Source organism: Balaenoptera physalus (assembly GCF_965194825.1).
Source record: "Balaenoptera physalus genome assembly, chromosome: 20".
In the NCBI taxonomy this organism is placed as follows: domain Eukaryota; kingdom Metazoa; phylum Chordata; class Mammalia; order Artiodactyla; family Balaenopteridae; genus Balaenoptera; species Balaenoptera physalus.
This window is the reverse complement of record NC_138901.1, coordinates 59,632,628-59,656,286: the sequence shown is the minus strand read 5'-3', so window position 1 is coordinate 59,656,286 and position 23,659 is coordinate 59,632,628. Positions and strand designations below refer to the sequence as shown.

Genomic DNA, 23,659 nt, shown 5'->3' with positions numbered 1-23,659 from the left:
TAATGATATGAATTCTTTATTATGTTGAATTGAAAGTTCTCAAATGTCTCCTTCAAAATGTGTACAAAAGCCTCCACCTACACCCCCTTCTCATTAAACCTGCCCTTCTTCAATCATTAGCGTTGGAGATTAATAAAATCTGGCTTATTCAATTTTGCTTAATGACAATAGCTATAGCAGGATTATTTTCTGTTATTTTTCATTGCAAATGTACAATCTTTAATGTGCATTATTACACTAAATATGCATTTGTGGGATGAGCTGGAAAAATATCATGTTTTGATGGAATGTGCTTTAACTCTGAAACAAGGTCTAGACAACATATGACATTTTGGAATCAAACTAATTTGTAAGCAGAGAACTCGCTGTGCTGCTGTGCTGAGGGACACAGAAGAAGTCTGGAAAATCTCTTTTTAAATGAATTAGAGTCCACTGGGGGGGGAAGTACATTAATGCACATTAATTAGGACAAATTACAAGGGGCAAGCAACTACCGGAAAGGTAGTAATGAGAAGAATGCATATTTAGCGAAATTCCTCATTTAGTATTTAGCTGAAGACTGGTATTTAGCCTGCTGGCACAGGCCCGAGTTCTACAGAACAGCTCGCTGCAGAGAAGGAGCTTGAGTTTGCCTGGAAAGGATGCTCACTTCCAGTCGATACCTGCACTGTAATTACGTGTGGAGCACACCAAGAGCAGCTCATAGTTTTGACCTCCTTTCTCCTGTACACTTTTTTTGGTTTTGGTTTTAAAACCAGGTTCTCCTTTCTTTTTCCTACACATTAGGAACAAACTCGCTGGCATACATTTCACTTTCTCTCTTTTCCTCTGCCTGACTTTTGGTGGCTTGGAAGGTCAATGTTTACTGGAGGTGCCCCTGGGTGAAGCCAAGGCAGGGAGGCAGAGAAGGAAAGGTCTAGAGGATGCAGGAACTGGGGGATCATCCCTTGACTCAGGGATGGGAACAGAGGGAGCAGGTACCTGGGGCAGCTGAGCCCGGATATCTTCAGATCCGATGAATATACTTTCTAGATGAGACCATGTGCGCTGCACGTCAAACCAGAGGGAGATGACGGCGTCAGCAGTGGACAGCTTCTTCTGCCAGCCCGATACTTCCTCCAGGAAGAAGGCAATGTACCTGGACATCATCAGGTTCTGAAGCTGGACTTGGTTATCCTCCAGAACCTCGATGAGGTCCTCGTTGGACCGCAGCAGAGGCACGTAGGTCTGCGGGTGGGGCTCGTACTGGAATTCCATGCGGACCCAGGTGGTCTGCAGCTCCTTCAAGACCTTCTCCATGCCCGTCTCTTTCACAGCTCTGTCTACGATGCCCCGGACCTCGTCCTCAAAGTGGTGGAGCTGAAGCTGCAGGAGGTGTGCCAGGGTGGTGCCCTCGTCCATGGTGAAGGTCACGCCCGTGGCCTGCATCAGCTGCCTCCAGTGCCGCTCCCGCATGGCCGGGTTCTGCAGTTCAGCCACAGCCCTCAGGGAGGTCAGGGTGTTCAAAACGGTGCTTTCCAGGCCTGTGAAGGCATCCCAGGCCCTGACCTCCTTGTCGAGGTTCCGGATGTGCCTGGCAAACCATTTGCACTCCAAGTCCATGGCCTCCACGTTGATATCCATCCACGTGGTGGTCTCCCAGGCATGGATACTGGAGGTCACCATCCCAATTGTGTCCCAGAGCTCCTTCAGCTGGCACGCCTCCTTCCTGCACTGCCTCAGTTGCTTATAGTCAGGGACGGTGACCTCAAACAAGCTAGCAGACGCAGAAATGGAGGCCATGGTGGATTCCATCTGCTGGATCTCCACGTGCCTGGCATCCAGCATCTGATGAGGGTCAGTGCTATCAAACCTACAAAACACAATGTTGTCCCTTTATAAGTAGAGCACACAAGAGTCATCTCCTAGAATCACCAGAGTAATGCCAGCTCGAATCCTCAAATCCTTGGTATTTTAGCAAAGGGCAGGGACTGTCACCAAAGCCTGGAAAGAAGAGACATCCAGGGTAGGCTGGAGCGGGACGAGCATAGCCAGTTGGCGATTCAAGAGGAACACCATGTCTGGGTCTGTTCTTCAGTCTGAGAGGGTAATAAAAATACTCCCCAACTCCCCCACCCAGGTGCAGTGCGAAACACCCCTTTGTTCAACCCCCTTTAGACTCTGCTTCCACTTGCTGGCGTCCAGCCCACTTGACACAAAAGAGCATTGTCCTGTTACTGCAGAGGCTGTACAGGCAAAGCTCCTACCAGGAGCTACTTGTGGTGGGTGGTCTGTAAGAGACAGAGGCCAACCCTCACCTACTCTGGCATTGCTCCCTCTAAGGGCAGTGGCTCTCAGTCTTGGCTGCCCCTTAGAGCCTCCTGGAAGCTTGAAATGATCTCCATGCCCAGGCTGCTCCCTGGTCTCCTTCAATCAGAATCCTTGGGGGCGGGACCCAGGCAACAGCATTTTCCAAACTCCCCAGGTGATTCCGATGTGCCAGGTTGGCGTCCTTCTCTGCGGTGAGGCCCTTGCTAACGGCCTGCATCACCTTCAGGGCACAGGGTCTCCAGATGTGAGAACCACTGCTAGGGACTTGGCAGCGTGAGCACAAAGCCCTCACCGCGGGCCTGCACTGCTTGGCTTTCCGGCGCTGCATGCCTCCTGTCAGGCTCCGCGTCCCCCAAGTACCTCCTTCAAGCGGCCCCTGATCTCCTCCTGCGTCCTGCGGCAGCCTCTGGCTCTGCGCTGGACTCGTGTAAGCACTACATCACGCTTTACAGTTCGAGTTCACGTTTCCTCCTCCTCTTCTTCCCAGTGGGTCCTCACGGCCCCCACTGCTCCTCCTGGTCCTCACGGCCGTGAACCTCCTTTACCCTGCAGCCCCTCCAACCTGCATTCCCGGCAGAGCCTCTCCTCCAACGTAAGAACTGCACGTGCACAGGGACCCACATGGGTCAGGAGCACCCAGAACAATGTTCAAGGAGCCTCTCATTTTCCTCCCCCAGCCTCCCTTTATCCTTTCTTCCCATCACCAGTCTCAGATCTTCTTGTTTCTGTGTGCATGGAAGGCTAGATAGCAGGGATACCATGACTTAAGTGTGAATACCATCTTTCTCTAGAATCAGAATAGGGTATCACGGGTTCCAACATAAAGGGAAAGTTGAGAGGAAAGGAGTGATTAGAGAATTGGCCATTTCCTCTGATCCCGTGTGTGTGTGTGTTGGTTGGTGGGGTACAGAGGGGAGGGAAAAAGGAGGAGGATGACATACAAACTCCTTTTCTTGAACTGTCTCTCCTCTCAGCTGTCTCTGGAAATATTTGACTTGACGGATGGAAAGTAATCCTAATTAAAGTCATTTACCTGAACTGCTTGCCACTTAAGCCTAATTACCATGCAACACAATAACAGTTATGCATATCATTAAATTAGTGTCAGATTAACTTTGATGCTTGCTATGTTTGATTCCCACTTGTTCCATCTAAATAGTTTTGGCTCATGTGCCCTGGTTGTGTATTTTCATCTTAAGAGAATGAGACTGAATATCACCGTGTGTCTTCACTGTTGTCCAGTCCCCAAGTGTTTCAGAATGGGTTGGAGTTCTCAGAGTTGAAGAGGGCCCTCTGTCTACATAGGAAAGTAGCTTTCTCTTCTATGAGAGCAGTAGAGAAAGAACTAGAAGGAAAGAAATGTAACATCCTCGTGGCAAGTGGGTCAGCAGGAAAGATTACCAAGCATGAAGGTTCCTTCTGCATATTCTCTCCAAAGACTAATTGTTGGAGTGTGTAGTGTGTTGGTTCTACTTTTTATCTTTATTAGAGTGAACTTGGAAAGTGAATTTAGCTTCTTGGTGTTAGTATAAATCAGACAAATTCTAAAAGCCCACATTCTGTTTAATTTATTAATGGAATAAAATTCAGGCATATTCGATAGGACAGGTGCTATCAGAGTGTTGGGGGCTGTGGACACAGAAGACAATGAATGATCTTCCTAACTCTTCTTTCCTCAGTGCACATGAACATCCTTGAATCAATACTGGTTCCTCAAATATTTGTAGGAGGTGATCATCTGTCAAACCTATTCCAAACTTCATCTGCCCCGTGGCATAATTTTTGTTTATGGTTTAAATCTGTGGACTTTCATTTCCTGTAGCTGAGCACACATAAAAGTTAATTTGACCTAAGTAGTGAAAGGAACCTCTAGACAGGGGAGCAAGTAACCCTCTTCCTGTTTCAAAGCTCTAGTGCAAACTGTCAGGATATTCACAGATCTGATTAATGTGCCTAATAAACTTGAAGCAGTTCTCCAAAGCCTGGGGGAACAATACAGTGTGAGAACAAGAAAGTAATAGGAGGGGAAAGGGTGTAGTTAGTCTTTGAAATTGAAATAATAATGCAAAAGTATTTTAATCTAAAAGAGAAATGCCTGGAAAGTCTGGATGAATAAAACTATAATTAAGAGAAATGGAAATACAGTGCTCATCTGCATGATCTTGGAAAAAGTATAGATTCGGGCCTGCCCTAGACATAGGCACAAAGAGAAAGAGAGGAATAAGTGACTTAAATGAATTCTTGGGAAGTGAGCGGCTGGTAAATGTCAACCTCAGTTCCATACCTGCACGTACAAGGAACAGTGACACACCTGTGCTTGATACCCCACAGGTACCATAAAACTCAGCACGCCCCCTCTGACCTGGTGACCTTTCAGCTCTTCCCATCCTGTGGCCCCATCTCAGGAGCAGCAGAACATACCTTTTCCAGCTTACTGGTCCAGATGGAAGATGGAGAATTACACCAGGCTCTCTCCCTGCTCATCTCCCATATTCACTCAGTCCTGTTGATTCTCCCTCCTAAGTCTCCCTCACGTCCATCCTCCTCCCCCATGCTCACTGCCACAGCTTCAGTTCAGTCCTCCTGCTTCGCACCCAGCTGTTGCAATCACCCACCATCCCATGGAGGCCCCACCTTGAGTCCATCTCGCTCCACTCTGCCCTCTGCAGCCACAAGACTGGTGTTTCCATGATGTGTGTTGTTCTCATGCTTGTACTCCTCAGTGCTCATTCATGGTCAAACCCTGGTCACCTGGACCTCTCCATCCTCATCTCCCACATCCTGCATCCCAGCCACACATACATGCAGTCCTCCAGCTGTTTGTTATGTTTTCGTCTCCCTGTGTGTCTCTATGTTCTGCTTCCTTTGCCTGGAATATCTTTGCTGTCCACCTCTCTTTTTTCCAAATAGCTAAGTCTCATTTGCCCATTGGCTGAAGCACAGCTTCTGCAAGGGCTGTGAACTGCCTCCCCAGTGGGCGTTAAAGTTGGCCCCAATGGACATGTCTGGTTACTCATTTTTGAAATTGACCCTGAGGCTGTAAGTCCTTGAGGTCAGGGAATCTGTATTATCTGAAGATCCTAGCACTTAAATCATTTTTTGCTGACTCCACTGTTGAGAACACAACCTCTTCTACTCTACGGAAGCCTGACTCATGTGAGTGAGTCAGATTAACTGCAAGAACAGGGTCAAGCTGAACTAATGACATGTCTGAGGATACTGATATGTCCCTGAGAGATTTCATGACTAATACTGCTCTTTTCTCCAAAGTTTGAAGGGACAAGAGACCCTGCACAAGCAAGATGAAGGCCCTTCTTTCCTCACGTTTGCTGCACTGGGCTATTTGGAAAGCCTTGCTTTGCTGGTTGTCATGCAGGACAGCACCCAATGGCAGGAGGTCTTTAGGAAGGTTCTCCCCACCGTTCACAGAATCTGGTGGCTGGCCAGCTGGAAACACTGATGGTCTCCATTGAACTGGAGCTTATAGGGATCAAATGCTTTGACCCAGAAACCCCTGGATTATCCTGGTCTTGATGTGGGTAAGGAGACTGGATAACATGGCATTCATTCCTTAAAGCCAGGAAGCCTGTGCTCAAGGGCAGGAACTGAGCAAGAGAGCCGCTAGAAGCTTGCTGCATCCCTGTCACTCAAAGGGGAGAATGAGTCTCCAATTTCAAGAGGTGTGAGAAGGGCTTGAATCTGGCTATGATGGTTTAGCCGATTACTGAGAAGCGAGAGAGCTCAGCTAGGAATGTGCTGATACAGCTTCAAGTTAAGAACAGAAAGAAGAAGAAAAACTCAACTTGAACATTAAGAAAGAACATCCCCCAATGACCTGACTTCATCCTGCACCTGTCAGACTACAAGGGCCAAATGAGACACGCACTTTCCTTTTCCTCCCAAAGACAAGATCAGCGTGAGCTTCACCTATAATCTAATCGGAAACAGAAACGTGCCTTCACAGAGATGCATTTTAGAAATTGATCTGAAAGTGGAGGAACCAGAACTCAACTCATTTGCCACACACAGTGTCTGCACATTTTAAACACACACGTTCATGCACACGAAACTAAGAAACAAACTCATGCGTTCACACCCATGAAGATTCCCTTCAGCAATAAATCCACAATTCTGCTCTAGTCTTGATAGTTTTCTTGACAAGAAGGGAAAAACATCAAAATTGCAGTAATGTTTGGCTTTCCACACTGCTGTGAGCAGTTCTTTTCAAAGTAGTCTCTTGCAAAGATTCATCTGCATGTTAAATTAACAGATGTGAATTTGCAAGACCCAGTTAAGGGTAGCAATATCCTCACAGCCAGCAGATAGATATCAATAAAAGTGCTAAGAAAGGAAAACCAATGCAGCTACCAAATTAAAAAACAACAAGAGCTGATCAATATACACATGTGGTGTAACTAGGAAGGAGGGATACCAGATTTCCAATAGACATACAGAAATACACCAGCAAACGAGTGCTGTTCCATTCAGGCAGTCTCAGGAGTCTTTTTGGGAAGATATTTCACCAGACATCTTTGGAATTCCTTTTTAGAAATTGCTTAAAAAAGAGACAGATGATGTAAAGATATCAGTGTCATTACCTTTGTGGCTGTTGCCTTAGGTATGGATGTTGTTAGCACTGAGCAGAAATACCCAGCTTGATTGCCCGCCTGCCTCACCAGCTTTGGCCCTGTATGATCAGTGTTGAATTTCAGAAATTCAACTGCATGCCCAAAGGAGAATCAAAAGAATGTGCTTCAGACTCTGAAGGAATAGTCCCAAAAGAAGTTCCACAAATGTTTTGAGCAATAGATGCTTCTTTGGAACAAGGGCATAGCTCCTAAGGCACTTATTCTAAAGGGACACAGACTCATTTGGAGTTGTATGCCCTGGCATGATTGCTTAAAAGGGAACCAGTTACTTCCCTTAGGGAGGCAGTCTCTACCTTGGCTGCACATTGGAGTCACCTGGGGAGCATTACAAACTACTGATGCCCGGTGTCACCGCCAGAGAGTCTGATTTAGTTGGTCTGTGGGACAGACTGGACCCCAGGTGGTTTTCATGCTTTAGAGCTCCACGTTGTGCGTTTATCCTAAGCACAGTTTACACATCTGTCCTCACCTGCCTCTTGACATACTCATCTCGTGCTCTCTAGCCCCAAGTATAATGCTTGGGAGACAGTAGCTGCTTACGAAATGTTTGATGAATGAATAATAGAATAGGTAGGCCCTTACTGTGTGCCAGGTGTGGTGACCAAGTCTCAGTTTGCCTGAAATAGAGGGGCTTCCCTGGATGTATGACTTTCAGTGTTAAAACCACAACCGTCCCAATTAGCACAACACTGTAAATCAACTATACTTTAATAAAAAAAAAAAAAATAGAAAAGAAAAAAACCCCCAGAACTGTCCCAGGTAAACCAGGATGGCTGGTTACCCTAGTGCCAGGTCCTATGCTAAAAACTTGCAAAGATTCGTTATTTAATCGTATCAACAACCTTATGAGGTGGATACTATTATTAACCCCGCTTTACAGATGAGGCAACTGAAGCAAAGAGATATTAAGTGACTGCCCTGACTTAGGCAGTGAGTAGTGAACCTGAGATTAGACACCGGTCTTGTTAAATCCAGAGTCCATGTACTTAATCATTATGTTGTCTTTCCTCCCGATAAAGCTGTGATTTATTTTTCCATTTTGTTTGTTGCTTTAGCGTGTATCTCTCAATGTCAGATTTCTGTAAGTAACCCTTGAAAATAAAAAGCTTCCTTGCTCCTTACATAGGGCATTTTTCAGTCTAGTGACTTCCAAAACTACAGAAGAGACCCAGCAGGAAGCCCAGCTAGGGAAACAGAAGCAAACCCCGGAGTTGGACTGAGGGGAGAGTGTCCACTTCAGCTGGCATGTCAGCAGACACAGAACCGGCTGGTTCTCCTGGCTGGAGCCCCTGACGCCGAGGAGCAGACCAGGAGCAGACCCTGTAGATTTCTCCACCAAGGCAGTGAGCCCCTGAGAAAAGGACTTGTGTGTGTGTGTGTGTGTGTGTGCACGTGGGCACGTGTGGATGGGTGTTGCCCATCCCACAGCTGTTTTGTTCGTGTAAAGACCCCTGACCACAAGTAGGGAGGAGCCTGAGAACTAACTACTAAGCAGAGAAAGTACACCTTGAAGTAAATCCATCACTTCAAATCCTGCCATTAGGCTACTGAAGTGCCTTCCAAAATTATTTTAAAATTCTATCAGCCACTTTTTTAAACCGAAAGAACAGGAGTCTGGGAGAATTTAGAATACTAACAGTTTAGTAAAAACCTAGTACTCTTACCACACACAATCCCTTTACAGACCTGGAGACACAGAAGCTTCTAGACTTTTTCTTAAGTATTTGTACAGCCTTTGTTCACCCCACACGGGCCGCAGCGGTACTCTGTGAACATGAGCACCAGGTTCTAACCAGTGGACCTAAGCGGGAGGGAAGACTAGTAACTAGTCGTCTCTTGTTGAAAGAATACACGAACTCCACAGAGAGATCACCGTGACTTAAGATGCTGCCGTGCTTAAAGGCCGGGAAGCAGTGGTGGCAACTTGGGTGCATACCTGAAGGGGGCTTCTCTGCGGAATCGCTCCCAGAACCGCTGCTGCTCTGCCTCGAAGGCTGCGCACCTCTGGCGGAGGAGGGTCACTTCATTCGCCTGCAGGGGGGCCACCTGCTGCCTCACGGTAACAGCCATCTTTTTAATGTTGTTCCATTTCTCAGGCAGCTCCTGCAAAGGAGACCTCAGTGTGGTCAGACCCTCCCCCACAGTCCTGAGGCTGGACGCACCCAGATGTCTTCATCTCTGCCCCGATGCCAGGCTCTGATGCCGTGGCATCGTTCGACCCTTGACTCGGCTCCCTGGATGCCCACTCTCCCGACGATCACCTACTTCTGATTCAACACTATCCTTCTTGCCCTTAACTTCTAACCCAGTAACTCTTGCCCTTTTCTACATTTTCTAAGAGTGCCTAGTTATTTCCTTTTATGCCCCACATCTCCTCTTAGACCATCATAACATTCCTCCGATCTGTTTTTTGTTCTCCGAATGAAAAATTCGGCTCTTCCCTAATTCTGGAAAAAGAACCCAAACACATCATCCACATCAGTTCTCCCATATATGTCCAGCGTTACAGTGTTTCATATTTATTGAGTTTCAAGAAAGTGGTACACATTATACATGTGTGACACATTTAGCTCCAAAGCATGGACCTTGAGTTATCACCAAGCCCTGTTTTTCATTTACTTCAACCCACCTCATCTCACTCTGAAATCCCCAAACTTTCCGTCTATCTCTTTTATTAAGAAAACATAAGCTTTTTTTGCACTGACCTCCAGCTGCCTGAACAGTGTTTCCGGCAATTCTTGTCCATAGGTCTTCAGCAATTCAATAGTCTGCTTTAAAGGCTCAAACATCTCATCGGTGCTGCTCTGTCGTTCTTTAAGAGCCATAAGGTGTCCCATAATTTCAACCAATCCTTGGAAATCTCCTTTTCCGACTTTCTTGAGCAAGCCGCTCTCGCTGTTTTTAATAAATGTTTCAAGGTCGGCCAAGCTGAGCAAAACAAACAGAATGTGAGGAGCCATTCTCCTTTCACTCCTTGAAAGGAAGATTTATTTATTCCCCCAACATTAATAGCTATTATTATGGAAAACTCTCCATCCTCATGGTATTATTATGGAAAACTCTGCATATCCTGAGGGTATTATTATGGAAAACTCTCCACATCCTGATGGTAAGATATGACCCTCTTCAGAAGTGTCAAGGTCGCAAAGGACAAAGACTTAGCCCTCCATGATGGAGGGTGCATTACTGGGACAACTGGTGAAATGTGAATAAGTCTGTACTAAGTAAGTTACTACTTCCACATCAATACTAACTTCCTTGTGTTGATAACTGTACCACGGTTATCTAAGATGATATCATTTGGGAAAGTTGAGTAAAGGTAAAAGAGAATTCTTTGTACTATTTTTACAACTTTTTTTGTAAGTCTGAAATTATTTCAAAGTAAATATATTACAAATTATGTTGTGAATCTCAAATTAATTTTTTAAAAACTGAAAATAAATACTATGGCCTCTAAGGTCATACACACTTGGGTTTAATTTTGACACTTACTAGATGTGTAACCATGGCCAAGTCATTGAACATCTCTGAGCCTCAGTTTCCTCATCTATAAGATTGGAAAAATCATTTCTTTCTCACTGGTTATTGTGAGAGTTAAATGAGATTCATTCTTAAATTCAAAAATGTTTATTGGGCAACTATTACGAGCCCTAGCCGGCTTCCAGGTTGTGAGGATAGGATACTAAATAAGATAAACAAAGTCTCTGTCCTCATGAAACTTACATTCTAGTGGGAAAAATAAATATGACACAGATCAATGAGATAAATGGTACAGTTTCACATGGTGATGAGTGCCATGAGATAAGGGCATAGAGACTAAGGTCAGAACTATTTTATATGAAGTGGTCAGTAAAGGCCTTTCTATGGAGGTGACGTTTGAGCAGAAATGTAAACAATATGAAGGAGTGAGCCAAGAAAGAAACACGAAAAGAGCTTTCCAGGGAGAGGGGGCAGCATGAGTAAAGGCGCTGAAGCTGGATTCAGTTTGATTCTCTTGAGGAAAAGGGGAAAGTCAGAGTAGCAGAAGCATAAGGAGAAGAGAAGGGAGCACCGAGGGAGAAGAGGTCAGAGAAAGGGCCAGACACTGGGAGGCCTTATTGGCCATGATAAGAAGCTCAGATTTTATTCTAAGTGTGAGAATTCTGAGTAGGAGAAGGGCATAATTTGACTGGTTTTCAAAAAGAACTATAGATGGAGGAGAACAGATTTCAGCTGGAGGCGGTGATGATGATGGTGATGGTGACATGGGTGGGGAGACAGGAACAGAAGCCGGGGGGCATTTAGGGACTATTGTGGTTGTCTGGGTGACAGAAGATACTGGCTTTGACCTGGATGGTGGACATGAGGAGTGGTCAGATTCAGGGCAGTTTTGCATGTAGAGCCAATAAAACCCACTAATGGGTTGGGGGAGGGGTGTGAGGGAATAAAGAAATCAATAAGGACTCCTGGCAATGGGGTGAATGATGATGCCATTTAAAGAGATGGGGAAGAATTGGGGAAGACTGGGGTTTTTTTGGAGGGAGAAGAGGGAAGGAGATAAGTTTTACACATGTTAGGTTTAGGGAATTCCCTGGTGGTCCAGTGGTTAGGACTTGGCACGTTCACTGCCGGGGCCCGGGTTCGATCCCTGGTCAGGGAACTAAGATCCCGAAAGCCACCTGGCCCGGTCAAAATAAATAAATAAATGTGTTAGGTTTGAGATGCCTCCCAGACACCTAACGGAGATACTTATTAGGCAGTTGAATTTAAGTCTAGAGTTCTTAAGAGACGGGGCTAAAAATATAAATTTGGTAGTTATCAGCACACAGATTATTCAAAGTGTTAGATTAAATATCACCTGGAATATGGCTGTGGCTAGAAATGAAATTCCAGGATCGAGGTTTCAGGAGTTCTAATATTTTGAGTCCTGGAGGAGATGAGTCCAGTCAAGGAGACCTTGAAGGAGGAAATCAAGAAAGTGAGGTCTCCTGAAGAAATGTTTGGGAAGGAGGGAGTGATCAGCTGTACCAAATACTGCAGAGAGGTACAAGTAAGACGATGACTGATAATCACCATTGGATGTGGCCATATGAAAATCATCGGTGCTCTTGGCAAGACTGGTTTCAGTTGAGCAGTCTAATAAAGGCCTGACTGGAGGATAAGTTGGAGAATGTGGATTTCTGTTTCTAGCTGTATGATGTACATGATAATATGAATGACCCTTTTGCTAAGACAACAGAAAAGCTTAAGCACGTATTTCAAAATCATTTAAAAATGCATCACTAAGGTGGCATGAAATTAAGGAATCTCCAGAAGCTGAAAATGTATGAAAGCAAGAACTCTGGGAGGTAAGCAAGGTTCAAAGCTGGCTTTCACAGGATAGTTTCTATTGAACCCCAGAGATCTTGAGCTTCTACTTTGATTCCTTATGAGAACTGGGGAACAGGTGATTAAGCCTAGGGCCCACTCAAGGTGAGGAAGCTAATGGGAAGTTGCGTGTGAAGTTGCAACGCTGTTAAGGGTGAACAAGAAGTAAACAGGCTGCATGGTATGGGACAGCATGGAAACTCGCCCGAATTAACCATGGCACTAGATGGACTGCTGTTAAGTTGAGATACAAGTGGTCTGGGGTTGGAAGAGTCCCTTGATGACCGGCAGAAACAAATGAAAATCCTTTCTGGAGGAATGCAACAAGAATCCAATCCTCAAAGGATTACTCTCCAAGGAACATGATTTTATCATCGAAAGTCACAAAGTACATAAGGAAAGAAGTCACCATGAGTGGGAGCCAGCAGAAACAGCTGAATTAAACCTGTGAATATTTCAGATACCGGAATTCAGGTGCAGAATATAAAATAGCAATATTTAATATGTCAAAAGACAAAAGAGTTCTTGTTTAGGTGCTTTGCTTTACTATTTCTGACCCACATACCTGGAGCAAAGGTTTTCCCTGCAGTTTCCCAGACATCTATTCGAGATTCACTAAGAAAAACAACTTCATCCTTTTAAGTATGATATATCAGTTTGTACAGAAATGCTTTCTTTAGGAATCACCCTTCAGAAGCCTAGATAAACTCTTACATTCTCAACACGTCACCATGCCTTACCCTGGCCCCAACCTGCCTTTAATGTTCAAGCATAAATTCAGCATTGTCTCATAGTCAGGAATGGAGGTGATTTCAGCAGCTTTCCAAATATGCCCAGAATCTGTGATAGTGTGTGGACCTTTGTATCGAATGATGGATTCAAGAAGTGACAAAACTTATTGAAGTGGATAACATGAAAATTATGGCCTGTGATGGCATTATTTTGTGAAAAGAAACTTTTAATATGTGTTCTAACAATGCAAAAATGATCATACCATGCTATGTTAGCGGGCAATTCCAGTAGAAAGAAGCTAATAATTTTCCATAGGCCTTTATGTTAACTTTGATCTATGGCAAGAAGAAACAAACCATTTTTAGGCTGACAAATCAAAAGTTATCTTAAGATCATCCTCTAGTAAATGTATTCTAAAACTTGAAAAATGAATAAATAAAAAAGAAGGAATTTGAGCAAAGAACGGGAGGGTATAAAAATGAGTAAGCAAAACTGTAAAATAACCAAATATAAGATCTAAAAGTGGAAAGTATAATTAAAATTTAAAGCTCAATGAATGGATTAAACAAGAGATTTAGACAAAACTAAAAGAGAGAATTAGGCTGTTGTCTGATAAAAGTGGAGAAATTATTCAACTGCAGTAAAGAAAGACAAACAACTGAAAACTGAAAATTATTCAAATACATGGGGGATATTTAAAAGTGTATAAGTGTAACAAGTGTACTAAGAGGTCCAGAAGGAGGTAATAGAGAGAATGGGCAGGAAGCAATCTCTGAGGATATCTTGGCTGAGAATTTTCTTGAATTAATGAAAGACACCAAATATAAGATCAAGGAAGCCCAACAAATTCAAGGTGAAATTAATATAAAGAAACCCTCACATAAGTACTTCAGTATGAAACTGCAGATTACCAAAAGTGAAAAAAAATCTTAAAATTAGCTGCAGGGAAAAGACGGATTTCTATTAATAAAAAAACCCCTAAGTTGATGGCTGACGATGCAACATCAAAAATGAAGCCAGGACACAATGGAATAATATTTTCAGTAGGCTTACAGAAAATATGTTATCCTAGAATTCTCTCTTCCACATATCAATTCTTTCAAGAACAAGGGCAAAATACATGCATTTGGAGAGAAAAAGAATGAGAGTTTTACCAAAAGAACCTTATTAACGGACCTTCTAATGACTACAATTCAGATAGCGAGTCTGCAATGTAGGAAGATGGAATGAGCAAAGATATTGGTAAATATGTAGATAAATTTAAATAAACAGTGAGTGTATAAAAATAAAGTATGATTTGTGGAGTTTAGATAAATAGCAGAGAACAATTGAAATTACTTGGAATTATAGAATATAATTTGATGTATGAACGGTTGAGATCAAACTAAAGTCCTTGTATTGGTTGTGAAAAGAGTAACAGTACTGATTAGTTTATTCCTTTTAAGAATGTTTTTTAAAATAGCTACGGTTAGCTATTAGAAAAGAAGACTTAGATAGCACAACAACCAAATTAGCAGAAGGGAAAAAATGGAATAAGAAAAAGGAAAAATAAAAGAAAATATTTTAAAAAATTCAACCCAAAAGCAGGCAAGAAAGAAAAGAAGAACAAATAGAGAGGACACAATAAAATGATACAAATGAATTCAAATATAGCACAATAGACATTAATGAACAAAACGTTCCAGTTAAAAGAAAGATATTAAGGTAGATAAAACATTCCGTTCTATACCAATTATAAAGATCTCTCCTAATATAAAGGCACAGAAATACTGAAAGCAAGAGGATAAAATAAGAGACACCAGGCAAATGTCATACAAAGGAAATTGGTTTTGTTATACTAATATACAACAAAACACACTTTAACACAAGAAATATAGCTAGTGATAAAAGATTTTTAACGTGTGGCTAAAAGATTCAATTTTCCAGGAATATATAAAAAGTCAAATGCTGTATGCTCACATAGCATAACCTTAAAAAATATGAAACAAAAAGAGACAGAATTACAAGGAGAAATTGACACTCTACCATCAAAGTGGTAGATTTTTAACACAGTTATCTCAGTAATTGATAAATTAAGCAGACAAAAAAAAAAGGCAGCGAGGTTATAGTGGATTTGAAGAAAACAAGTTTGATCAAATAGGCATGCACAGAACATTATACCCAACATTTATAGAGTACACATTCTTTTCAAATATGCACAGAACATTTATAAAAACTGACCAAATTCAACAAATTTCAGAAGTTTGTTATTACATATGTTACATTCTCTGACCACAATACAATTGTTAGAAATTAATGACAGAAATGCAACTAGAAGAACCCATGTTTTAAGATTAAAAAAAAATATATGTGCATCATAATGAATGTTAAAAATATTTAGAGCTTAATTATTACTAAGACTTGTGAGATGTAGGTAAAATTGTACTTAGAAGGGAATTTATAACTTTAAGTGTTACATTAAAAGAGGCAGAGGGCTCAAGGTGAATAGCAAAGCACACATTTTAACTTAGCTGAAGGACAGAACATAAACCCAAAGAAAATAGAAGGAAATAATAAACATAAAAGAATAAATTATCAAAATAGAAATCCAATTATAATAAAGAGGATCAATGGGTTGATAAGATTGTTCTTTGTAAATCTCTTGGAAGATTAATTAAGAAGCCCCAGAAAGCACAATAGAAATGAATAGAAATCTAAAAAGGAACATAACCATAGATTCTGTACAGATTAAACAGGTAAGAGCATAATATAAATTTCATGACAATAATTTGAAGATTTACATGAAATGGATACATCCCTAGAAAAATATGACTTACTAAGGAATAGAAAACCTTAATATTCCTATAAACATTAGAGAAATTACAGGTAAAAATCTTGCCACAAGCAAAATACCAAGCCAGATGTTTCAATAGATTTAAACTTTCAAGGATCAGAGAATTTCAATCTTACACCAACTCTTACAGAGAATAAACAAGAAGGTTACTTCCTAACCCATTTTATGAAGCTAGCAAAACCACAGAGCAAGATCAGACAAAGATGTTACAGAAAGGAAAAACTGAAAGCCAGTTTCATCAAACACAGACACCTCAGTGCTAAATAAAATATCTGCAAACAAAATCAACCAATGAAAAAAAAAAAAATCAACCAATGAATACATTGAAAAAGACAGTATTTCATGTTGGGCTTAACTCAGTAATGCTAGGTTGGTTCAGTATTAGAAACCAAATGATATAGTCACAACTTTAACATATTGAGGGGAAAAAAACCAGAATTATCTTAATGGAGTGAGAAAAAGCACTTGATAAAATGTTATATCCATTTTCGCTAAATCCTCTTAACAAATTAGGACTAGAAGGGAACTTCGTTAATCAGATAAAGAGAAGCCATAAAAAACTCACAGAGCATTATACTAAGTAGTGAAATGTTGAAAGTATCCACTTTAAGACTGGGGACAAGACAAGGATACTTACCATCACCACTTCATTCGATGCTATACTGACAGTCCTAGCCAGTGTGGTCAGGTAAGAAACAGCGATAAAACGCATTTTAAAAAAAAGACTGAGGAGGAAGAAATAAAATTATCATAACTTTGTAGATGATGATTATGCACATAGCAAACCCCAGAGAGTACACAGATGAATTATTAGAATTAACAACTTATTTAGTAGAGTTACTTGATACAAAATCGACATGCAAATGTCAATTCATTTCCATGGAAAATATGATTTTAAAATATCATTTACACTAGGAAACAAAAAATAAAATATTAAGGAATAAATCTTAAGAAAGACGTGAAAATCATTTTAAAGGAAACGATTACAAAATTTCACTGAAGGACATTAAGGAAGATAAATGGAGAGACAACATGTTCTTAGGAATACTCATTACTACAGAGATGACAATTCTCCTCAAATTGATCTATAGTCACTGCAAGTATAATCAAAATCCCAATGGATTTTTTCGTCTACAAACTGATTTTAAAATGTATGTAAAATAGTAAGGAAGGGCTGAGAATGACTGAGACATTCTTAATGGAAGTGAACAAGGTAGGGACTCACCCTGCTGGATATCAAGATTTATTACAGAGCTACAGTAATTAGGACTGCATCATATTAATGCAGTGACCGACAAAGAGCTATTTAACGCGAAAAGATAAAACTTGTAGGAGAGGATGTAAGAGAGTATCATCAGGATCTCAGAACAAGAAAGGATTTATTTAACAAGAGAAAAGAAGACAACACAAGGGAAAGATGGACACATTTGGCTACATAAAAATGAACTTGTCATCAAAATATACCATAAATGGAGTGGGAAGACGGGCCACAAAACGGGAGACTAAATCTGCAATATGTACAATCAGCAAAGGATTAGATATACAATATATAAGTCACTTCTAAGTATAAAAAGGGAGAAGATAAAGTCCAGCAAAAAATGGGCAAGAGCTATGAAGAAGCACAGAATAGGAAGCATAATGACTCATCCAAAAACACAAAAAGATGAGCCACTTTATTCATAGTCAGAGTAATGTAAAATGTCTATCACAGCGAGATACCACTAAGCTCCCACCAGAATGGCCAGCAGTAAACAGTTTGTCAGCAGCAAGAGGTGTTGGGGACGTGGGGCTACGGGAATCTTCACAAATGGCCGATCCACCTTGGCGAGAGTTGTCATTACGTGCACTGACCCAGCAATTCCACTCCTAGCTACACACCCTAGAGCCATGTTTGCTCATGGATACTGTGATAGCTGCATAAGAGAACGCATAGCAACCTTATTGATATTAGTGAAACCATCTGAAACAACCATATCAACCACAGAATGGATAGATTGTGGCATATTCAGATGATGGGATACCCTACAGCAGTGGAAATGAATGAACTACTGCTATATTCTCAGCGTGGATGGGTCTCAAATATAATGCTGAATAAAAGAAACAGGACAGAGGGATATATAGTATGCAACACTGTTTCATTTTTATAGCTTTAAAATGCAAATCTCAATATATGTATATATATCTGTGTGTGTGTTTGTGTGTGTACATATATATATATATATATATATATATATATATATATATATACTAAGCCCTGAAGAAAAGTATGGGAAGGATTATTTCACGTTTAGGGCAGGGGTGACATCTGGTAGGGAGGAAGAGGGATTTAATCAGGGAAGAGTACATAAGGGAATTTTAAAATGTAGCTAATGTTCTGTTTCTTCGCTGGATAAAGCAAATGCGAGTATTTAATATTTTTCTCTAAATCATATGTATGCTACATTTTTAAAAATTTCTTTTTTCTTAATTTATTTTACTTTATTTATTGTTGGCTGCATTGGGTCTTCATTGCTGTGGGCGGGTTTTCTCTAGTTGCGGTGCGCGGCCTCTCAGTGCAGTGGCTTCTCTTGTTGCCGAGCACTGGCTCTAGGCACGTGGGCTTCAGTAGTTGTGGCTCGTGAGCTCTAGAGTGCAGGCTCAGCAGTTATGGCGCACGGACTTAATTGCTCCGCGGCATGCGGGATCTTCCGGGACCAGGGCTCGAACCTGTGTCCCCTGCGTTGGCAGGCGGATTCTTAACCACTGCACCACCAGGGAAGCCCCTATGCTACATTTTATAATAAAATTTCTTGTAGAGAGAGAATGGAAGATGAAGAAGTAAAGGGATCAAGTACAGACACATCTTTTGAGGACTTTTGCTATGAAGGAGGGCACACAGAAATGATGCTGTGGCTGGAAGGACTCCTGGGACCGTGTTCCTTTCTTTTTTTTAGGATGCCAGATACGACAATATATTTGCATGCTGTGGAAAATGTATGAAAATAGATGGTGTTGTTTGTAGGGAATATTTAAGGAAGTAAGTTCTCGAGTAGATGAGAGGAAAGAGGCTGGACTTAGAAAACCAGCTTATTCACTGTAACAGGAGAGGTAGTTGAACGTATGGCTTCAAATGCAGGTAGGTTGGTAGATATGTTGGTGAAAGGTGAGTTAGTTCTCTTGTGGTTGGTTCTAATTTTTCAGTGAAATGAGAGGCAAGGCTATAAGGGCAGAGAGGATATTTGAGGTTTAAGGAGAGAGGAAAAAAAGAGTCTACGGGAGTTGGGAAGAATCTATGAAAATGTTCATAAAAATATTTATGTTCATAAATTTAATATGAGATTGGTTAGAAGACTGGTTTGTTTTTCCTTCATCAAGGATGAATTGCTCAGGTGCAGGTGTGGGGCACTGAGTTTAAACAGTCAGGGTTTTACGAGGTGGGAATGGGAATGGGGAGCAAGGGTGATAAACACTGAGCTATCCCGATAAAGCATCGGGACCAATGGATTGGAAATCCTGATGGGTCTGAAGAACTTTGCATGGCACTGTTGCCAAGTAAGAGAGCTGGAAAGATACCAAGTGGTGGTCAGAGAATGGAACGCTTTAACCTGAGATTTTGAAGGGGAAGCAAGTACTTGCTCATCTTTCCTTCCACTCCACTGAGGGCACAACATGGAATTAGGTAGCAGAGGTATGACGGAAGGAAAGGGCAATGGAGAGAGAGGTCAAGAAAATAAGAGGCAGGTATAATGAAGGCTCCATGTGGATGCTGAGTCACTGGGATGATTATCAGCAGCAGGATGGGAAAGGGAGACTGAGCCAGATGACATGACCTGCAACGAAGGGGAGGAATGGCTAAGGGTTTGGCAGGTGACTGCGGCAGCGACAAGTGGCAGGTTGTACTGTCTGATAGAATTCACTCCAGTGAAGCCGGAGGTTTTGAGGGAGGACCAGGTGGAATGGTCTGGAAGCAGCAATGAAGAGCAAGAATATCTCATCTACCTCTAGGCCCAGTGGTAAGAGGGATATAGGAGAAAAATCAGCCCTACTTGGGAGGGCTGCAGGGAAGCAGTATCCTCAGGAGAGAGCTGGGTTTCAGTTAGAGCAAAAAAAGGATGAGAGAAAACGAAGGGACAGTGGACTTTGCTGATGCAAGATCCTGAGGTCCAGGGGAAGAGCACAGGGGAGGGCTTTGCAAGGGCAAGGGTGGGACTGAGTAAGATCAGGGCATAAGGAGCTGAATGGGGATGAGAGTTAAGATGATGCTATGGACTGAATGTCTGTGTCTCCCACAGATTCATATGTTGAAGCCCCAACCCCCCAGTTGCAATGGTATTTGGAGCTGAGGCCTTTGGGGAGGTAATTAGGGTTAGATGAGGTCATGAGGGTGGGGCCCCCATGAGGGATTAGTGGCCTTATAAGAGGAAGAGGGACATCTCTCTTTTTCTCTCTGTGCACAAGAACTGAGTAAAGGCCATGTGAGGACACAGTGAGAAGACAGCTGTCTGCAAGCTAGGAGGAGAGCTCTCACTAGGAATCAAATTGACTGGCATCTTGATCTTAGACCTCTTAGCCTCTTGAATTGTGAGAAATAAATTTGTGTTGTTCAGGTCACTCAGTCAGTGGTATTTTGTTATGGCAGCTACAAGGATCCTAATACCAATTCCAATGCCTATGGGTGGGTAGGGGGGTACGCCACACCACCAAGCAATTCTCCAACACCAACTGCTTGTCCTACAAATTGACTCAATTCTGACACTATTTACCTGGAGATTCCACAGGTTAAGGGCTCAGTCCTACAAGACTGCCTCACCCCCTTCAGACCCAAACACTAGTCCAGGTTGTCACCTTGCCTCTGACTGACCAGCTATAGGACAGAGGTTCCAATGACCTCCTCCTTGCATTTGATTAATTTGCTGGAGTGGCTCATGGAACTCAGAGAACCTGTTTACTCATTAGATTACTGGTTTATTATAAAAGAATATAACTCAGGAGCAGCCAGATGGAAGAGATGCACAGGGCAAGGTATGGGAAAGGATGTGGAGCTTCTATACCCTCTCTGAATGAACCACTCCTCCGAATCTCCACACATTCACAAACTGGGAGCTCTTGAAACCCTATCTTTTTGGTTTTTATGGAGACTTTATTACACAGGTATGATTGATTATACCATCAGCCATTGGAGACTAATTCAACCCCCAGCCCCTCTCTCCTCCCTGGAGTTCTGGGGAGTGAGACTGAAAGTTTCAACCTCTAATCACATGGTTGGTTGTCCTGACAACCACCTCCCATCCATAGGTGAGGTCCAAAAGTTCCATTAACATAACAAAAGATACCTTTATGGCTCTCACCACTTAGGAAATACAAGGGTTATAGGAGCTTTTGCCAGAAACAGGGATGAAGACCAAATATTGGGTTGGCCAAAAAGTTCATTCGGGTTTTCCCATGCATCTTATAGAAAAACCCGAATGAACTTTTTGGCCAATCCAATATATATATCTTATTACAAATCGCAGTTATCACAGCAGTCCAAGCTGAATAAGACAGATGATAACGAAGGATTGGATTTCTGACAGTAAATGAAGTATTTATGTAAGGCAAGGTGGGATTAATCCTGACACCTACTAAGAGAAGGTGGAAATCACAGAATTACAAGGCACATAGTAGACAATAATAAATATTTTTTATTGTTCATATTATTTCATTTTTTATCTAATCTTTGAGAACACAATGAGACATTCTCCCAAAGTGTAGCAAAGGAGTCAGTTTATGGATCACCAACTATTAAAACTGGAAGGCACCTTACAGGAATCCAGTCAAACTGTCTTCTTTCAGAGACAAGGAAACAGGGGTTCAAGGAGGACTCAGGCCTTCTCAGTGCTCTATCACGTGTTTTCCTGTTAAAACAACTGTTACGGGATTCCCTGGTGGCGCAGTGGTTGAGAATCTGCCTGCCAATGCAGGGGACACGGGTTCGAGCCCTGGTCTGGGAAGATCCCACATGCCACGGAGCAACTGGGCCCGTGAGCCACAACTACTGAGCCTGCGCGTCTGGAGCCTGTGCTCCGCAACAAGAGAGGCCGCGATAGTGAGAGGCCTGCGCACGGGGATGAAGAGTGGCCCCCGCTCACTGCAACTAAAGAAAGCCCTCGCACATAAACAAAGACTCAACACAGCCAAAAATAAATAAATAAATAAATTTATTTAAAAAAAAAACAAACAACTGTTACATCCTGTGAAGCCTCACCTGGTAGGGACACATGGAAGCTGCTGTCACTATGCCCTCTATCAACCCTGTGTTTCTGATGCTCTGACATTTGGGGCCTTGTCGGTCCTGGAGGGATTGACCCTCCCAGGGTTAGCCAGTTCCTAGAGATAGTAAACACCCTGCTTTTGACTGTGCCTTTCAAATGCAAGCCAATCAATCCAAAGTCCATATCCCCAACCACCTCCTCCATCTGGCTCTCATTCTCCAGGCCACAGTTCACCTGCCCTATAATCCCACAGCCAGGTACCAGACAACAAAAGACAGCCCCTACACCCCAGAGCCTGTTAAAATTATTTAAAAAACTAGCCAATCCTAAACCTGCTCCTAAACCTGGAGAAGAAAGTCTTGCCCATTCTTCTCCATGGAAGCCGTAATAAAAGCTCTTGCCCATGTTTCCCCTCACTCCCTCTGCTTCCTGATTAACACTGGTGCCCCCCATTTGGCCCCGCATGGTGTGCTGTGCCCCCCTCCTCTTGGGATCTATGAGCCTAACAAACTGTCTTTTCAATAGCAGTCATCTCCTGATCTGTCGGCCTTGCCATACCTAAATAATAATAACATCTGCATCTGAAACATGTCCCCATGTCCTTGGGTCACCAGACCTGCTAATGGAGAGGGACCACAGAGCACAGAGCTGTCCCCTCAACAGTACTCCATTCAGGGGCATCACTGCCACCTCCCCAACTGCCACCACTGCTTCCCTTTCTTGCCTCTCAAGTGTGGGAAACTGGCTGCTGCTCCTTAAACAACACTTGGAAAGCCCTGTTTGAAACATCCCAAAATGATTTCCTGCGGGTTTTCTCGAGTGGAGAACCATCACCCTTGCAAAGTCTCAGAATGTTTGTAAACAGATGCATTCTCGACTTGGCTGTCTCCCGTCCACATCACTGAGCAGCAAGCAAGACCAGCACCAAACTCTGGGGAGGGCTCCCCTGCAGCATCAGCTAATGCACCAAAGACTGACCACTGAACAGAGGGACATGGCACTCCATACGATTCTGTGGGGAGGGGCTGGGAGCTGAGATTCTGCCTGTGGCAGACCTGGGAGGACAAGGCTAAGGTGAAGTGACTGGGAGACTATTAACCAACCTGATTATTTATCTAGAGGTTGGTGCTCTGGCTTAGAGAGCCTGGTGCTGGGCTGGGTGGTCTAGGTCTGTGGTGGAACAGACAGTTTCAGATCCAATCTGTCACACAGCTAGAGTGGCACTGGCAGGCATCAGGGGTGTGTAGATTTAGGGGCTTCCGTGCCTCACAGCTGGATAATCTGAGACAAGGAGTAAGTGGGAGAAATAAAATCTAAGAGGCCCATTAGACCCCCTCTGCTTCTCAGGCTTAAAGAGATTTCACAGTCAGAGCTGTGAAGGGAGGTTAGATCTGCTATTATTGTCTCTAACATTATTTACCACTTACTGAGTGCCTTTCACACACTGGGCACCAAATGGAGAACGAACCAGAAAGAGGCCAGGTCTGATGAACAAATGAGAGGGCAGGACTAACGTTACTGCTGGTGTCCAAAAGCCTGGAACCTCCAAGCAGCTGTTT

At 42.7% G+C, this 23,659-nt stretch overlaps 1 protein-coding gene across 1 annotated transcript in view; it reads right to left on the bottom strand.

The window, feature by feature from the left end:
- Positions 1 to 23,659, bottom strand: part of DNAH9 (dynein axonemal heavy chain 9) — a 310,542-nt gene that overhangs the window by 219,612 nt on the left and 67,271 nt on the right. The window contains exons 18-20 of the mRNA XM_082440696.1: positions 9,665 to 9,887; positions 8,896 to 9,062; positions 982 to 1,852 (exon numbers count right to left, since the gene is read on the bottom strand). Of these exons, the coding sequence (XP_082296822.1) occupies positions 982 to 1,852; positions 8,896 to 9,062; positions 9,665 to 9,887 (1,261 nt within the window). The remainder of the gene's footprint in view (positions 1 to 981; positions 1,853 to 8,895; positions 9,063 to 9,664; positions 9,888 to 23,659) is intronic.